Consider the following 18,089-nt stretch of genomic DNA (forward strand, 5'->3'; position numbering starts at 1 on the left):
ATCCGCCCTCCCGCACCAACCTTGTAAGTAAATGTGCGGGGTGGGCATGGACTATTTCTTTTTTAGGGAGGCCTATCCCGGGATTGAAAAAATTGGCATCCCTAATCACAATAGAAGCACTGAGCTTTTTAAACAACTATGGCCAAACTATAGCCCTCCAGCTGTTGTGAAACTACACATCCCAGCATGCCTTGCCATAGTTTTAGCATTCCCTAATAGCAAGGCATGATGGGAAATGTAGTTTCCCAATGGCTGGAGTCCATAGTTTGGCCATGCCTGGTTTAAAATAACAAGGGGTAGAAGTAAGAAGAAAGACATCCACAGGTCTGTCCCAGAAAGGGAGGGGGCAGACATCCTGCTCAGTGAGATAGCAGAGAAGAGGTTGGTTGAACGTAGCGGTCAGGCAGGGTTGGATCGGCCCACAGGGGTACAGGAAAAATGCCTGGTGGGACTCACTGCCCTGGAGCCCCACACACTCCTCTAATGAAGTGAAGATTTCAAAAAGTGACATCTGGTGGATGATCACTGGTATTGCACTCATCCGGTAACACATCCGCCAATCGCCAAGCTGTTAAAATGTATTGTGACGCCTTGAGCCGCCATGGCGAGCTGGCAGGACAACCACCATAGGTAGGATGAATGAGCCGCGCTACATCTTTAGGAAGAGGGTGAAAGGGCTGCACCAATGGTAGTTCCTCCTTAGTTTTAAGTGACTGTATTCAAGTAAGCTAAGGGTGGCTACTAAGTTATCTACTGAAAGGGAGGTGGGCACTAAACGGAGTCAGCTTCACACATATAAAGTTTTACTTTTTTATTTTATTACTTTTTTTTCTGAGTTGGAGCCAGGCTAACCATGACCTCCAAATATTCCTCATATTGGTTAGACCTGTAATAAAAATATTCCTTAAACCTTGGCTACATGCTGCCAAGACTCAAATCAGCTGCTGAGGGAATAGTTTAAATATCTCATTGCTGTATGTAGAAGAAAATAACTAAGACACGCTGGTCTTGTGATAATAAATATAAAAAAATAAAACACTATTGCAACTAATGCAATAAAAATAGATTTTAATCAGTCAAAGAAAATGTACTCCCTTGTTCAATAAGACTGATATCAATAAATAAAAACCTTATTAAGCATTTCAAAATATTCTAAAAACGGTTTAAGATGTTTGAGGTGTTGGAAAAAAAAAAATATATGATGGCAGAGCTACTGGAGACAATGGCAGTGGTTGCCTCCAGGCACCTACCAGGAATGGGGCACTCCAACTTCCTTCATTGTGTTCTGCCTGTTTCCATCAAAAAAGGAGACCCTTATGCTGGTGGTGGCAGTGCCGATGACCATGTTGGGGTCTTCAGCCGCAGGCTGTCTGGAAAGACTTGCACACACCACTCCCTGGACACAACTACAGCTGGATGCTGGGTACAAGTTAATGCAACTCTCTGCTTGCAAAGAGTCACTTCATCATAGCTTATACTGCCAGTGTAGAGATCAACGGCAGAGGCTCTCCAGGAGCTGTCCCCCTTTTTGTTTAATATGTCACCAGGGTATATTGAAAAACAGTTTGATTTTGCAGTGTAAATGATTGCCGCTTTAAAAAAAACTAGAGATTTCTTACCAAATCTCTCACTTTCTGAATCTGTTATCCTATTACATTTCACCCAAGGAGTTGATCTTTATTTGGCATTGCCTAAAACGGCAAGTTAGTTAAATGTTAAATTGTCTCAACGCATCATCTGTTCCTTCACAGCCCCGAAAACGAAAACAGGAACCAACAGATCAGAAATATTTTTTTTTCAATGTCTGCTAATAATATGAATAAAAGACATACCTTGGTGGAGTCTACAATTGCAGCATTAAAACGAGGTCATTTAAGTATACACTTACACTTGAATATTATAATCTTACATGGAAATACTCCATAAAAAATATATACTTACATTCTAAAGTGTGTTTCCTTGAATTCCAGATGATTTAGAAATTAGACATTTTAAACCAATTTATGACTATTTATTTCACCATCATTATAACCTAGGAGTAACCCAGGAGTCCTTCTGCACATGTGCGTGCCCTAGGGGACATTGAGAGTGATTCTACTAGACACCTCTCAGGGAACTATGCAAAATGTAGTCCATATGCCAGCGGGTGACCAAACCGTTCCTCGCGATCATTCATTCCTACTATAGATCCACAGGTTGCCTGAGAAACACAAACTGTTGGTAGATCTCGAGGTTGGGCCACCCCTGCCATAGGCTATAGATGGCATTACCTATCTGATACGACTTATTGTTGGCAATACTTCTTGTTAGTAAAGGACAAAAATTAGGACTTTATATAGAAATGGTGACCGTTATATAATGTTGTAGGTTTCTGTAATCTTTCCACCATTGTGTTCATATCTAGTGAGTGAGAGGATCTGTTCTTAGCTGTGGTTTAGTGTATTGTTTCTCATTGGTGGAACAGTTAATGAACGTCTTTTTCCGCATCTACTATAAATAGATGTACATACAGTATCTCCACTGAGCTGAACAAGTGGCAGGATAAGTATGCTAAGTACAGTAATAAAAAACCACGGCTTTCTCACCTGTGCATTGGCAACATGTGTTCTTCTGGTTTGGCCTCAAACCATGGACTCCTTGGTTGCTCTGCGTACAACAACGAGGATTGGCAATGTAAAGTCACGGGAGACATATGGTCTGGTGCAGTCCACAATAAATTTGGACTCATAGTCTGTCGCATAACAGAAGTTTCAGAATCACTAGAATTTCCTGGAACATTATAATTTATTAGAGGCGGGCTGCAAAATGCTATAGATGAGTAGTCGTGTCTGTTTTCCATGTATGAAGAAGGAATGTACACTGGACTTTGGTCTACAGGCATCATGCTCTGATTTCCACAATACTCAACCGAAGACATTATAGCAGAAGGAGAACTTTTGATGTCCACTTTCGAAGGTCCAATATGTTGCATTGGGTGCAACTGAGAAAACTCCTTGTGCAGATGGGTGGACATGTTGATTGAAGGCTAAACTCTGTTTTTCAAAAACACATTGTTTTCCGTTGGCTACAATAAAGAAATACAAATGATCAATGGGCTAAGCAGCTGTTATCCACAGTGTTAAGTACAGTATCATAAAGGCAAACTTGGCGCATGTCTAAAGCTGGGTACACACCTAAAGATTTATCTGTCCGATCTTTCTGGTGGAACCAAAAAATCTGGCACAGAATGATAGTTAACCATTTGCTCCCAAATGCTGAAAAATAGACACTAGTCAGTCAGACAAATTGGTTAAAGTAGTTTTATTTAACAAATGTATACAAAACAATAATATTTATAAATTTTCCCGCATTTGGGAGAAAATGGTTAACTATCAGCTGATAGATAGTAGATCTGATTGTTGCCCATGGAAACATCACATATAAAGTCTAATTCCCATCTCAGTAAATTTCCCCCTATATCTGGTATAGAATCCATACAAAATACTTTCTCCTAAAAGAAGAATGAGACACCCTTCAATATTGGATTACACTGGAAATACATTAAGAACTTTACTTTAAGAACCAGTTATAAAAGGATCCATTGTAATCTTTCATGCATTCTTCTACATATGCTTCATATGCTAACCCCTGAAGAAGTCTTTTTAGATGAAACGCGTAGGGTTTTGAATACATCATTTGTCAATAACAACAGTAATGAACAATACAAACAGATATTGTATACAAATTTTATGTGCTTTTAATAAAAAATATTTTGTTATCATATGAATGTATCAACATCCATTTGTCATTTTGATGACCTTTTGATGAAAAAAAAAAAAAGGTGGTGGAATTAAATTAGCGCTCTCTATCATCTCTATCTCTATTCCTCACAGTCTCCTGCTAACAGGGGGGATTTATAGAGTAAGCTTGGTACTTGTTTCACGGCGCCACCGTGCGCACAGTCTGTGTTTGAAACTTGGCAGCTTGCCAGACTCTGTGTTTAATTGTGCGTGTGCCGCTCTTGCTGTTCTCAGCGCAACGCGTGCCTGCTTTACATATGAAATCTACGTTATCAGCGTAGCGCTGCCCAGAGCTGACAGGTCACTGTGGTACTTGTAGTTCCACAGTGAAATAGACAGTCCTGCACACCGCTGACAACGGAGGCATGTAAACTGGACACCCCGGCACAGCTGTCGACCTTGTTAATTCCACTATCCACGCCACCCCGAAGCGCAGGATAGTGTCCGTGTCCGACCGACCTTTTCATACCCCCAATATCCACGTCGGCGTAGAGTTGAAGTTATAAAGTGTGGCGAGCGCAGCGAGCCCGAAGCGTGGCGAGCGCAGCGAGCCCCGCGAGGGGACGCGTATACCTGTGAAGTAATACGCAGGGCTCGCTGCGCTCGCCATGCTTCGGGCTCCGTGGCACGCTGCGCTCGCCACACTTTATAAAATCAACTCCACGCCGACGTGGATAGTGGGGGTATGAAAAGGTCGGTCGGACGCGTACCGCATCCCCTCGCCACGCTTCGGGGTGGCGTGGATAGTGGAATTAACAAGGTTGACAGCTGTTACGTCGACTAGTGTCATTGTGAACAGGTTTAAGAGTGTTTTGCACAGTGCACCCCTATGTGGATGCCCCCTTCTTAGCGGTTTCCAGGGAGTCTGGATTTAGACGCTTTAGCGTCTAAATTTTAGCGTGTGCCAGGGTGTCTAGTTTAGAAGCCCCGTACGTTAGCGGTGTGCCTGTCAGCGCACGCTGGTGCTGCCCAGCGATACGCTGATAATGTAGATTACATATGTAAAGCAGGCACACGCTGCGCTGAGAACAGCTAGAGCGGAATGCGCACAGTTAAACACAGAGTCTGGCAAGCTGCCAAGTTTCAAACACAGACTGTGCGCGCGCTGGCGCCGTGAAACTACACAAGTACCGATAGCTTATATCACCTATCCACAGATCTGTCACATACATGGGAAGCAAGAAGAGTGCCATGGGAACTGTGGAGGCATCTCCTGGCAGGTGATTGCCCCTATTTCACTGGGATCGTATGTCACAATAAGTTATGGCGATTCCCCCCAAAAAAACACTGTCTGGGCTTCTTTCTGTTTTTCACTTTCTTTTTAAATGTTACTACAGGTGTGTCCTCATACATTATTGCCGAAGACACCCAAATAGCCCCTTTTGGCTTGCTAGGCCACATGCAACTTTGCTAGCATCTTCTTCACATATTATTAACCGTAATGCAGCATATTTGCAATGTGATGTGACTTGGATGCACCAGGAGACTGTGCCATGTCTGAATCAGTATTTTTTTTTTTAAACGTAACAAGTTCCATGGTTACATATACAGACTCCGTTGCACACAGATATACAAGTGCTACATATCAATGTGATCAGCAGTATCCTAGTGTTTAATAGCCAGATCACATTCCACATAAGACACCAAAATAGTAGAGCTACGTACTCTGCTATTATGGTGTTTTCTCCCCCAGATTGTGTCACAGAGGGACTCTCCAGGCTGAAACAAGTAATTGCAACATCCAACTGATCGAAAAAAGTTGTCCTTTGCGATACTAATTGCATCTTTTAACACCGTGCACATGCAATTAGTGTTAATGGGGTAAGTGGCGGGATGCAAAGGTGGATTTTTCACAAACCAACCTACAGCAGGTGCCTGCCAGGGGCCCAGCAGGTCCCAAGATGCTCCATAAAGATATCCCGGCCAACCAAAACATTACGAGGAGCATTGAGCTACATGACATCTCATAGACCCACCCACACTCCCATTGTTTTTCTTTGATAGAATAAAAAAATGTTTGGACACACTAAATGGTCTCATTATTGTATGTGAGCAGTCAGTTTACTTTACATTTGACTCAGGTATTAAGTCTACTTCCAAAAGTCCAACAGCCTGATTCAGATTTGTATACAATGCCAATGCTAGGGTTCCCTACTTTTTGGCTGCCCTCTCCGGGACAAAAAAAGTGGGGTACCCCAGGATTTCTAAAAACCAGCACCAGGATCAGTCCTGGTTCCCATAATACAGGGACAGAATGAATAGGAGTCCCCCGTATTTTGACAAGCAGCACCAGGCCCGGCAGGGTAATGCCACAGCCGGGGGAGACTTTTTATACAAACTCCCCAGGCCAAAGCATTAGCCCCCTGACTGGTCAGCCGGTGCCCCAGGGTGGTGGGCACCGGGCTGATTTTTTTTGGTGTCAAATAGTTTTTTTGTAATAAATGTAAATAATACACTGTTGTGGTCCCCCCCCCCAATATATATTCTAATACATATACTGCTGTTCCTCTGAGAAATATGTTTTAGGATCCACACCGACTAACATGTATATGAACAGAAATCATCAGAGAAGGAGCAGAGATGGCAGCAGCAATGGCAGATAAAATCACTGAGCCCAGCAGCAGAACTGAGATGGCTTCATTAGACACCCCAGACCACCCTGTTCTTTTTGTGGTGACTCCTGAGCACTAATATGTCACTTCCCACTGATTCCCCAAATGTGTTACTGTGTAATATTAGTGGGAATATGATGTGGGGTATGAGGCAGATAGACCAACTGCCATTTCCAACTGCCGCCCGCATGCCACATGCCGGGTATAAAACCTCAATCTGCTGGCCTCTCACTGGCATTTCTTGAGCAGAGGCAGAGGAGAGCGCAAGAAAAAAAGACCTCCCCAGAGTGAGTTTTTTACACATTTACTATTTACAAGAGATCAGTGATCATAGAGATCAGTGATCATAGAGATCAGTACACAATAACATCTGTGTTTCCTTTTCTTTTTTTTTGTGCACCTTTGGTGCATTTTAACACCATTAATGAGATGGAGGGAATTGGCCCAGTTATTTGGAACTGGGCCATATCCGAACCCCTCCTGGCTACGGTCAGGACGCCGCAGACCATTTTCTGGTGTACCATCTGCAGCAGCCCAATCAGCAGCAGACTCATCATCAGGAGGACCACCAGCAGCAGTACCGTCCTCAGGACCACCAGCATTGGCAGTACCATCCTCGGGAGCACGAAGACCAGCAGTCATCCTTGCCCGCCTTCCATCCTACAGGAGATGCACCTTTACAGGAGGAGGCGCTGTAGAGTCCTGCACCATCTGCATCTTCCAGTTTCGGATTGGAGAGGAAGTGGCGGTCACATCCTGCAGGCATGTTTTCCACGTCTCATGTCTGGCACAGTGGCTGGACATTAACAGCATCTGCCCCCTGTGCCGCTCCAGATGCTTCGACCTGAGCAGATTTTCCCAGCGTCATCTTTAGAGGAAATCGAGAACATCTTTGCCCCCAAACATCCAGGGGCACAATCCGAGGACGTAAGTACTGTTGTATCTGGTTGTGTCCTTGTTGTCTTGTCTCCCCCTGTCTACCCTACTTGGGGATTAGCTACTTGCTGCTGTTGTCAGCAGAAGTCTTGAGGGATTTTATCTTTTACCTGAACTGACGGACTTAATTTGGCTCACTGACATTGGCTAATTGGCAACAATTCAAATTGCTCAGTCCCTCAGCAGGATTTTGGTTTCACCTCTTGCCGAGTTTTAATTGTGTTATCCTTGCTATCCCCCAACATCCTTTCCCCTCATGTGTCTTTATATTGCTTCTGATTGGCACTGCAGCTTGTCTTAATTTGGCTAATTGGCATTCAATTAAACAAAAGATTATTTTTTTTAGCACATCATCCATTTTCTTAAGTTTTAATTATTTGTGAGCTATTCATGAAGGTGTGAAAAGAGGGGAGAAGTGTAAGTGGTTGCCATGGGTAACATCTCCTCTGGCTCACTTCTCCACTCTTCTCACTGCTTCCTGAATAGGCCCCTTTGCCACCAAACTTTAGTTTATTTAAACATATTTGAATATTATTAATGTGTTTTAAATAAATTCCACCTTTTATTCTGACAAATCCATGTCTCTGAGTCTTTATTTATATTCTGGTTACTTAAGAGTGTGTGATAATATGGTATATACATGGGTCACCCCTCAAATGGCTGAGGGTGTATGCTTTGCCACTATACAGTTATTTAATTGATTTACTTATACTGTACATAAAAAAATAATTAAATAAACAATCAAATAGCTTACCATTGCCGATTGCCAAATTACTGTGTCTAAGGGCCTCTGGTTCACTCCTTCTGGCAAATTCCTTCTTAGATGGACAAAACCATGTGCACTGCAGGGGGGCAGATGTAACATGTGCAGAGAGAGTGGGGTATTTGCACATGGGGCCATACCTGATCACTGGGCTGAGGGTTTTCAGAGTTCACCGATCAGGTAAACGCCATCCTACTCTACCCCGCACAAGTGCACCATCGAATGGTTTTGTGCACTATCAAATGGTTTTTCTCTCTGTTTGCAAGGCTGAGTAAGCCAGGACGTACTCTGTGCTGCGATGGCCATGGGGAGATGGAGGCTGCTCCCAATGTCGGGGGATAGTCTGTGCCCCAGAAAGGGTTACTGTCCCCAAGCCCTGTGTTCAGATCTGATTCGGGCCCATTGACAACACTGATGGAATTGACAACATTTGAATGGTGACCATACTCAAAGACTAAGCTGATGTAAGACGGATCCATCCTACCAAGTATAGGGCCTGTCCAAATGTGCACTAATAGCGGTGAGCACTAATATCGATGACAAGCACATGTATGGGGGCGGCACCACTGCATTGATGCTGGTGACTCAATAAAGGGAGAGGGCAGGATCTATATTACAGCACACAATACAGCCAAATGTAATAGGGTGAGACTTTTTTTAGACAAATTCAGAATTTGCTTACGATTTCTGGCACTTTGTGGATTTCTGTAAAAATTATAAAAAAATAAAAATAAATGTGTGAAAATAGAAATGTACGTGTAATAGCTATGGCCAATCATGTGGCCAGCTGATGTCTGCCTGGTGATCCTCATGCTGCCATGATAATGGGCCTACTTTTATGTTGAGGCCTGAAGCTGCAGCTCAGACACATTGAAAAAGCCCCAAGGCGAAACGATCGTCTGTGCTGTCAGAACGCTGATTTACAGCGCTAAGGAGACACTTGATCATTTACAAGTGCCTCCGCCTGCTACAAACCTGTATATGCCGCAGAGAACTCCCTGCCGACACGCTGACTTGTAGCGGCTCCGGAGTACACTGAAGAGACGCTGATTGACGGCGGCTCTGGGGACACGCTACTACAGAGCGGCACGGACCTCAGGGATTGCTTTCTCACTCACAGCGGCACACCCGGCTGAGATCAAGGACTTGATCCCCGAGGTGAAATCGGAGGTATTTACTGTCTCCTCTTTCCAGGGGAACATACCCCACCCATAAGGACAGCAGTTTTCCACCATTCCTTTTTTCCTCTCTCCCTGTACCCTCAACAATCGGGGCTCGCTCACCCGCAATACCTCTAGGCCCACCAGCATTACCATATGCTGAGGGAAGCTGACCAAACCCAGGTCACCTGAGTAAACAGAGGGGTGACCCCACTGAGGAAAATTAGTGTACCCCAACCTTGTCGTAGGTATATAAAGCTGGCCAGCAGCGGTCCCTGAGGGTACAATCAGGGAGTACAGGTTGACTTCCCACAATACCTTGAAGGCCCACCGCTCTTTGAGTGGCAGCTGGTATACTGGAGTGTGACGAAGCAACGAGGGAGACCTCACTGCGAGAAATCATTCTTCCAGATATACTATAGGTATATAAAGTTGGAGAACTGTCACCTACGGGGAAATTCTCTCCTTTTCTCCACTTTTTCTTTTCTTTTTCTTCTTCTTTCATCTCCCTTTTCTTATTTTCTTCTTACATATTTTCTCCTCACACTCACTCTCTCCCTGGGGGAGGAGACAGTCTTTTCCCTTAAAACCAACCAATCGCTGTTTTCTAAACTTTGTGTAATTAAACCGCTATTGTACACTTTAATTCCAGTACCTTTCAGATTATCTTATTGAATAAGTGAGAAATTCTTTTGAATAGTGAGATTTGGAACGTATACTTAGCCTGTGCGATTTAGCAGCAAATTTGACTAGATAAAGATTGGACAGACCAACCTGAACCTAAACAGACAAATTACTGTTACAGTGTTATTGCTGGGCCATTCAACAACGTATCCGATATGTATCATTATGTATTCAAGACTGGATAGACATGTATAGGCCTATTGCAATGACTATGTAAAAAATAACCATTTATTTTGGGTTAACCAGCGAATGTGTTGAAGTGTCGGTACTTGTGTATTATCACGGATTTTCTACGTACAGAAGCGTAGTGAAATCGCATCACATCGCAGTGCATCACAGTGCATCGCATGTATGCCAGACAATGCGATTTTATATCGCACCCTATCTTTTTAATGGTCTATACCACTAAATGACAAAAATGTCATTTAGGGTGGCTCCCCACTATCCACGTCCCCCCCACCACTATCCACGTAATCCCAAGCGTGGCGAGCGGCATCGGAACGCGTTGTCCGACTTTTTTTCATACCCCCACTATCCACTTCGGCGTGGAGTTGACTAAATATAGTGTGGCGAGCGCAGCGAGCCACCGAGCCCGAAGCGTGGCGAGTGTAGCGTGCCCCGCGAGGGGACGCGGATTACTTCACACGTATACCGCGTCCCCCCCTGGGGCTCGCCACGCTTCGGGCTCGGTGGTTCGCTGCGCTCGCCACACTATATAAAATCAACCCCACGCTGACGTGGATAGTGGGGGTATGAAAAAATTTGGAGGACGCGTTCTGCCTCCGCTCCCACTCTTCGGGATTATGTGGATAGTGGGGGGGATGTGGATAGTGGGGGGGGGGGGGGGGGAGTGGATAGTGGGGGGCCACCCTAAATGGCATTTTTATGTAATTCCATGGTATAGAATGTGATGGGTCCTTTACAATTTTTTTATCTCATCGCATCGCATCCTGTATACAATGCTGTAGAATGTTGTACAATGCGACACGATTTTTAATTGCATCGCAACGCATTGTACACATCAGTCCCTACTCAGAATAGCCCTGTACACTAATAGAGCAGTGGGCGCCGTGATAATACACAAGTACCAAAGTGTCTGTTTAATATATCCACAAACTGTCCTTTAGTGTCTATGCTGTCATGAACACGTTTTGGAAATTATTCCTGAACATACTCATCACGATGTGTGGTAGGGTCTGTTGAATTTTGAATAGTATACCTTTCATTGTTTTCCATACCGGAGTGCTCACTCTGAAAAATTCTTTGTTATATGTATTGTTTTGTTCGTCAATGTCTAGTGCTTATTTTTAAAAGTTTACGAATAAAGAAATCCTTTTAACTCAAAATGAATCCATACATATAAGGTTAAAATAGTGTGTCACTAATTATCCTAACCATCAGATTGTGATTGGGTTTTCCTTGTAGTTCTTGTCTTGTACAAATCCATGGGATTATTTACAAATTTTTGTAATTTTTTTCAAATAAGAGTGCCCCAACAAAGAGAGTCTTTCCCTTCTTCCTCCTAAACACATTTTTCAAACACAGTCTGTGACATAGCAGATGGGAGCTGATTGGCTGGCTGTTTATCACTCTCCATTTTATCACTTTTGATGCTTAATGCATCTAAGCCCATCATCATTATTGCACTCTCTCAGCCACGTGGAACATCCATCACATAATACTGCTTTATCAATTTATTTTAACATTTTTAAAACAGCACACTCTGTGCTGCTGTGAGTATGTCAGTGATCAGATTGGCTGCAGGTTGTTCTCCCGTTTCAATATCAGACAAATAATGGCAACTAAAGCGGATCTAACCATTGACAAATGCACCATTTTAAGCAGTGAGGTCACCCCACTTTCTCACATTACATGACTTCTGTGCCCAGAATACGGTATGCCAACAGGCGCCAACTGCTGCTTAGCTGCATATTAAAATAACCAGATATGCCTGTGGCTTTAAAATACAACACACTCTGTATGTCAAAGAGACAAACATTACATGAAACGTATGGAACATTTAACTTCTAAATGGAAGGATTTGGAATTAAAGTCAAACATTTTTTTTTCTCATTTCAAATAAACTCACAGATATTACTTATGCAATAAACATTTTTTTTTTATCATACTTCCTATATCAGTGATGGCTAACCTTGACACTCCAGCTGATGTTGAACTTCACATCCCAGCATGCACTGCTACAGTTTTGCTATTTGGCCATGCTAAAACTGTAGCAGAGCATGCTGGGATGTGTAGTGGGATGTGTAGTTCAACAACAGCTGGAGTGTCAAGGTTAGCCACCACTGTCCTACAGTATATGCTGTATTATTTCCTCAGGTCTTCTCCCACTTCGCTATTTACCATGCATAAGTGAATGATGGTTAAAAAACATTTACTAAATATTCACACAGTTAATGCATTTATGCATTAAAGAAACAGAAAATATCAACTTGGGAATCGCATCTGTAGAGTGGTGGCCCATAAATTTAGCCATCTGATGGGTCAACCACTGCAATGTCAACCTTTTGACCCAGACGACCTTTTACCTGTTGACCTATTATAAATTGACTTAATGACTGTCTACCTTCCCAGCATGCCTTGCCACAGTTTTGCTATAAGGGAATGCTAAAACTGTTGAAAGTCATGATGGGATATGTGTAGTTTCAAAAGAGCTGGAAAGCCACAGGTTGTCCAGGCCTGCTGTAAATCTTCTATACCACACCTGGGACCTTATTTTGTTTCACTTGCAGAGACAAATTTCTTCTTAAATGAACAAAAGCATGTGCACTACAGGTGGGGCAGATGTAACATGTGCAGAGAGAATTAGATTTGGGTGGGTTATTTTTTCTCTGTGCAAGGAAAATACTGGCTGTTTTATTTTTAAATTGCAATACAGATCTCACTTTGAAGTAAAACCCCACCCAAATTGAATTCTCTCTGCACACGTTACATCTGCCCCACCTGCAGTGCATATGGTTTTGTCCATTTGAGAAGGAATTTGCTAAAGTACTCACTGGCTTCATTCATTGATGCTGCTTTAGAGTATGTGGGCATGCCAATGACGGATCGTTTAGTGACTTCTGAGTCATCCATTGGCTTCAGTGAAAAAGATTTCAAGATAATTGAAAAAAACAAAAATATTAATAACGTATTCATCTTCAAATGTAAGAACCAATGCAGGCCTGATTCTGATTTGCAGATGCGGCCACACGTTTTGCTGCAGCCACCTTTGTGCATTTATTGTAATGCCACAGCCGGTTTCTTCAATACAGACATGCCCACTTGCAGTGTCTTGTGCCTGTGGAAATCAAAAGACGCACAATCCATGCACCATTGAAACGTGTGCAGTTTCTCTGTGTCTTGTGTCACATCAGCATTTGCCTAAACAACCGTTGCCTCCCAGGAGCACCCACTAAAAGTGGGACATACGCGCAATACTGAAATCATCATAAAACTGCGCTAATATTGGTAGAGTGCGCGACTTTGAATCAGCTCTATAGTTGAGGTACTTTACTTGTGTAGTTTCATGGCGGCAGTTACGTAGTCAGCGTAGCGTCCCTGTCAGAATCAGCGTAGTGTTCCCGTGGCCAGCTTAGTCAGCGTCCCTGTCAGAATCAGCGTCCTGCAGCCAGCGTAGTCAGTACATTCGCGGGTAGCCAGAGCTTACATAGTTAGCGTAGTCAGATTGTTTTCTTTAAACGCCCCCATGATCCACGTCAGCCCGAAGCATGGTGAGGGGACGCGTTATGCGTCCTCCGGACCTGTTCATACTTTCACTATCCACGTTGGAGTTGACTTCCTAAAGTGCGGCGAGCGCACCGAAGCATGGCAAGCACAGCAAACCCCGCGAGGGGACGCGAAATACGCGTCAAGTAATCTGTGTCCACTAGCCACACTTTATAAAATCAACAGATATGAACAGATAGGGAGGGCGCTTAACGCGTCTGCTCGCCATGCTTCGGGCTGGTGTGGATAGTGGGGGTTTGAAAAGGAGGCACTGGTAAATGCTTCCTTTATTGTGCATGAGACGCACTTGCACCCACACCCCCACTTGTGCACAAGACACACATGCTACCGAACCCTTAACCCTGTCTCCCTGAAGCGGACATGGGCAGGGTTGCCACACCCTGCAGCAAGAATTACTGAGACGCTCGTGCAGATGGAGTGCCTCTCCGCCGGCGTCCTCCAGCACAGGGGATCTGGCGGTTACCGGCGCTGTGCGAGAGGCGCTCACTAGGCTTGCCGGGGACAGAGTTGCAGATCGTGGGGATAGTACGGTGACTAGCTGCCTGACGGGGACACTACGCTGACTACGCAGAGCTGTTGCGGGGACACTACACTGACTACGCTAGGCAGCCGTTGGGCTACGCTGACAACGTAGCTTAGGCTGCTGCTGTGAAACTACACAAGTACCAAAAAATCTTTTACAATTTTGAACTACATTATGAATAAGACCTGAGGATCTTACTTAAAGCAAATTTTGTTTTTTTTAGCTTGAATTGGATGGAAATGTTAACAATTGTAAACCACAAAGGAAAAGTCCATTTATACAAGAGGTTCGCATTGTTGAGTAAACACTACATATTGGTACAAGCCCTCTTGCAGTCCCGATAATGCATGCTGATGCGTCTTGATACCAGTATACCCCCATCAATAGAAAATGAAAGTTAATGGACTGTGTGCTATGTTTGGTTTTGAAGTAAAGGAAACATTTGAGAGCAAAGAAGGTGATAGTGCCTAGAAACATTATAGACTTCAGCTCTGATTAAAAAGCTGTTGTAGGGAGGGAGGGGGGGGGGATGCCCAGCATCTCGGCAATCAGGGTGCCGGAGTTCACTATACCAACTACCGTCGGGAGACCTGCGCCGAAATCCCGACATCCATTAGGATGCCGGTGTTGGAATCCTGAGCGCTGGGATGCTAAACGTGAAGTATGTGCGGAACGTTATCATGTGAGCTGGTAAGGGCTGGGAGGGGGTGGGGGGTGTAGGTTTAGGCAGCAGGAATGGGAGGTTAGGCACTAGTAATGAGGGTTAGATTTATACCGTTTTCACACCAGAAAATGCAGGGACCGACCCAGAAATTCGGCCCAGGGATCATGCCGGGTTATTACCAGGTTGGCCCCTTTCACACCAGAAAAGTCCCTGCATTTTCTGGTGTGGAAAGGAGGCGGGGAGGAGGCAAGAGGCGGTCAAGAGCTGGGAAGGCGGCGGAGGCCGGTGAACAGTACTCACTCTGGGTTGTTGGTCCTAGGTTCAGGCCGGTGATCCACACAGGCGTCAGGCACCGATGACAGGTCAGACGGCGGGTGCAGATGACGCAGCTCTCGGGGTTGAACCCGGGAACAGCCCTGCTCTATAGCACGGTTGAAATCCCGGCAAATTCTCCCGGGATTTTGGCTGGATTTAGAACAGAAGTATTCCAGCTTTGTGGTCAGACAATGCTATCTTGGACCTTTCAATAATACAATTGCATTCTATCTTCCTCTAGTATGAGACAGCTCACAAGCATCTCTCAGCCCCTTCGTTTGAGAATTCCTGTAGAGATAACTCGTCTCTCGTTACAGGCCTGTGTCCTCTGAAAAACAGAAGAACTGCTACTGCCCCTTCATCTATTCTTCCTAGAAGAAGTCAACCAAACAGGTAGTGCCTGAAAACATTGGTCCTAGCATAACGTACAATTTGTCTAAACATTAGAGGGGATTAGACAGTTTATACGGTGTAATACTGCCCACCAGGGCATAAAGTGGTCATGCAGAGGTGGGGGAACTCATTTCTTTATGCCACCTAATTACACCCCCTCCCCCCATTAGGCAGAGACGGGGCCAGTGATAGGGTTTTTGGCATCCTCCTACAAACTAGAATGCTTTTCTGTGAGAATTACTGTGCAGGGCCAATGTGGGGGTTAAAATGTTCCACCTCACCATTAGAGGTGGTGGAACTCAGTTCCACCCCGTTCCCCCTCACTTTAACCCCTGCTGCCCACACAGGAAAACAAGCTCATCACATCTAAGGAAACAGGAATAAAATTGCGCTTGGGACCGCGAGATACGAGGTTAGGTGTACAAATTTTAGTGTACTGTGATGTATATAATTAATAATAAACAGCAGCAATTAATGATTGATGCAAATCAGAAATATATTAAAACGATTTTTACTAAGGATGAATCAAGAGTATAACAAAATGAATGTACATATGCATTTAAACACTTAAATATGATAGACCATTATTCTTAATTAAAAAAGGCTTTTAAGCTAATTGATAAATTATTCCCTTCTTGAAAGTCAATAAGTCACTTTTAGTTTAAAGTTCTGCTCTACTGGGCGTCCCCCGTCTCGCAGGAGAAATGGTGGAAAAACAGCACCCACACTTCCCAGGTTGGGGTGCAGTGGCCTGTGACCACACACTCTAGTAAATACAAATACAGGGGGCGGTGGGATGCAAGCTTAAATGCATTGATCAATTCATGAACTAAAACCCCATTATTTATTTAATTGATTATTTGTATGTTAAGGTGAGATAGTTTATTACGGTGAGTGCTGGGATATATATTCACCTGGGTCCATTGCCTGTGAGCAGAAGATATTATGATGATATTTAGGAGGGCCCTATCTGTCCAAGGATTACTTCTTTGGGGATCTCCTATTTGGAGGATGGCCCCGTTTTTTGTGTACTGAATGGCCCACTGGATGTTGACGGACGGGGAATCTCCTCCTTTACCCAGTATTCCCGAATGGGCTGGTAAATGCAAGGCACAATGCCAGATGGAAACAGATCTCTGTCTTCCGTGCTTAACAACCGATCGGGTAGATACAGGACGCCGGCACCTCATGTCAAGGAGTTCACCCTCTGTTCTCCAGTTTCTGGAATCGGACGAGCAGATGCAGGTCGATGATGTCGTGCGCAGTCCTTGCGGCTCTCCATCTCCTGTGTTAAGCAACTGGATGGGGCACAATCAATGGGTATTGTCAGTCACAGGTGTGGTCCCCCATCGGTGGCTACACAGGCAATGTTGTAGTTAGTAGCGCCGTAAACGGCCCACCAGAATTTGGATGAGTGCGGCGGCATATGGAGGTTGTGGCAACAATTATATCCTGGGCTCGGTGGCAGTGTCCATGGGTGGAAATGCAATATAGTTATGTTCACCGGCACTCCACGGGTGATGGCACAGTCTAAAGGTGCTCCTCAAAGCTTCCTAGACTTCATCACATTTAATCCATATTATATAATCAAGCAAATAACATTGGGAAAATATAAGGGAAACCAGTTCTAAGAATCTAAGACTGAGTTGGGAGAGTTTGCCATTTCATTGGCGTAATACACTGTACTTTCACCATGAAATGGGGGATAACCAATTTCATCACAGACCTCCTCAAAACCTGACCTTGCTCTGGGCAATTGACCAAGTTTGTGCCTGGCGTTCTTTGAGTAAGAGAAACTGGATCTATATCTTCCTATTTATGCTGCTCATTATCATTACAGGTTGAGTATCCCTTATGCGAAATGCTCTGGACCACAAGCATTTTGGATAAGGGATCTTTCTGTTTTTTGGCAAAAAAAATTTTTTTAACATACTTACCTGGTCCCCTGGTAGTGCCCCGGTGGTCCCTCGGCGTCCATGGTGGTGGTTTTTGGATATACGGATAAGGGATACTCAACCTGTAGTATGATCTTTACCATTTTTGTATTCTGCCTAAGCTCTTCTCTTCACATTTCACTTACAGCTCCCCCAGTACTCAAACACTCAACGACCATCTTCTTCCGCATACTCCTCTCCATCTTTGGCCACCAGCCCCTTGTAGTAGGTTGACCCTCACTATTTACATCTATTCTGTAGTGTGTATTGAATTGTGGTACTCTTATCTGTACTCTTTATCTGTTAGTTATTTACTGTAATGTTAAGTCTTGTCTCCCTGTACTGTTCCATTCTACCCCCATTGTATAGCGGAGCAAAGTAGCAATCCCTAATATCAATGCCCCCTCCTTTCATCTTTCTGAAAATGCCCTTATAAAGTTGGACATAGTCCAAGGATCACACATCAGTAAAGTAATTAGTTATGGTGCTGTACCATCACTGAGGCACACATTCCTGGTAAAACCTTGTGGTGCATAGGAAGGTGCACATCTGTGTTGGTTGGTTGGTTGGAGCAAATTC

General features: G+C 44.2%; 1 protein-coding gene across 2 annotated transcripts in view; it reads right to left on the minus strand.

The window, feature by feature from the left end:
- The window catches only part of ESR2 (estrogen receptor 2), a 97,691-nt gene that overhangs the window by 45,035 nt on the left and 34,567 nt on the right, over positions 1-18,089 (minus strand). For both annotated transcript variants that reach the window (XM_083167331.1, XM_083167330.1), the window contains exon 2: positions 2,586-3,064. In XM_083167331.1, the coding sequence (XP_083023457.1) occupies positions 2,586-3,013 (428 nt within the window). In that variant the 5' untranslated portion in view covers positions 3,014-3,064. The remainder of the gene's footprint in view (positions 1-2,585; positions 3,065-18,089) is intronic.

This window comes from Crinia signifera, chromosome 12, assembly GCF_055691185.1.
Source record: "Crinia signifera chromosome 12, ASM5569118v1, whole genome shotgun sequence".
Classification (NCBI taxonomy): domain Eukaryota; kingdom Metazoa; phylum Chordata; class Amphibia; order Anura; family Myobatrachidae; genus Crinia; species Crinia signifera.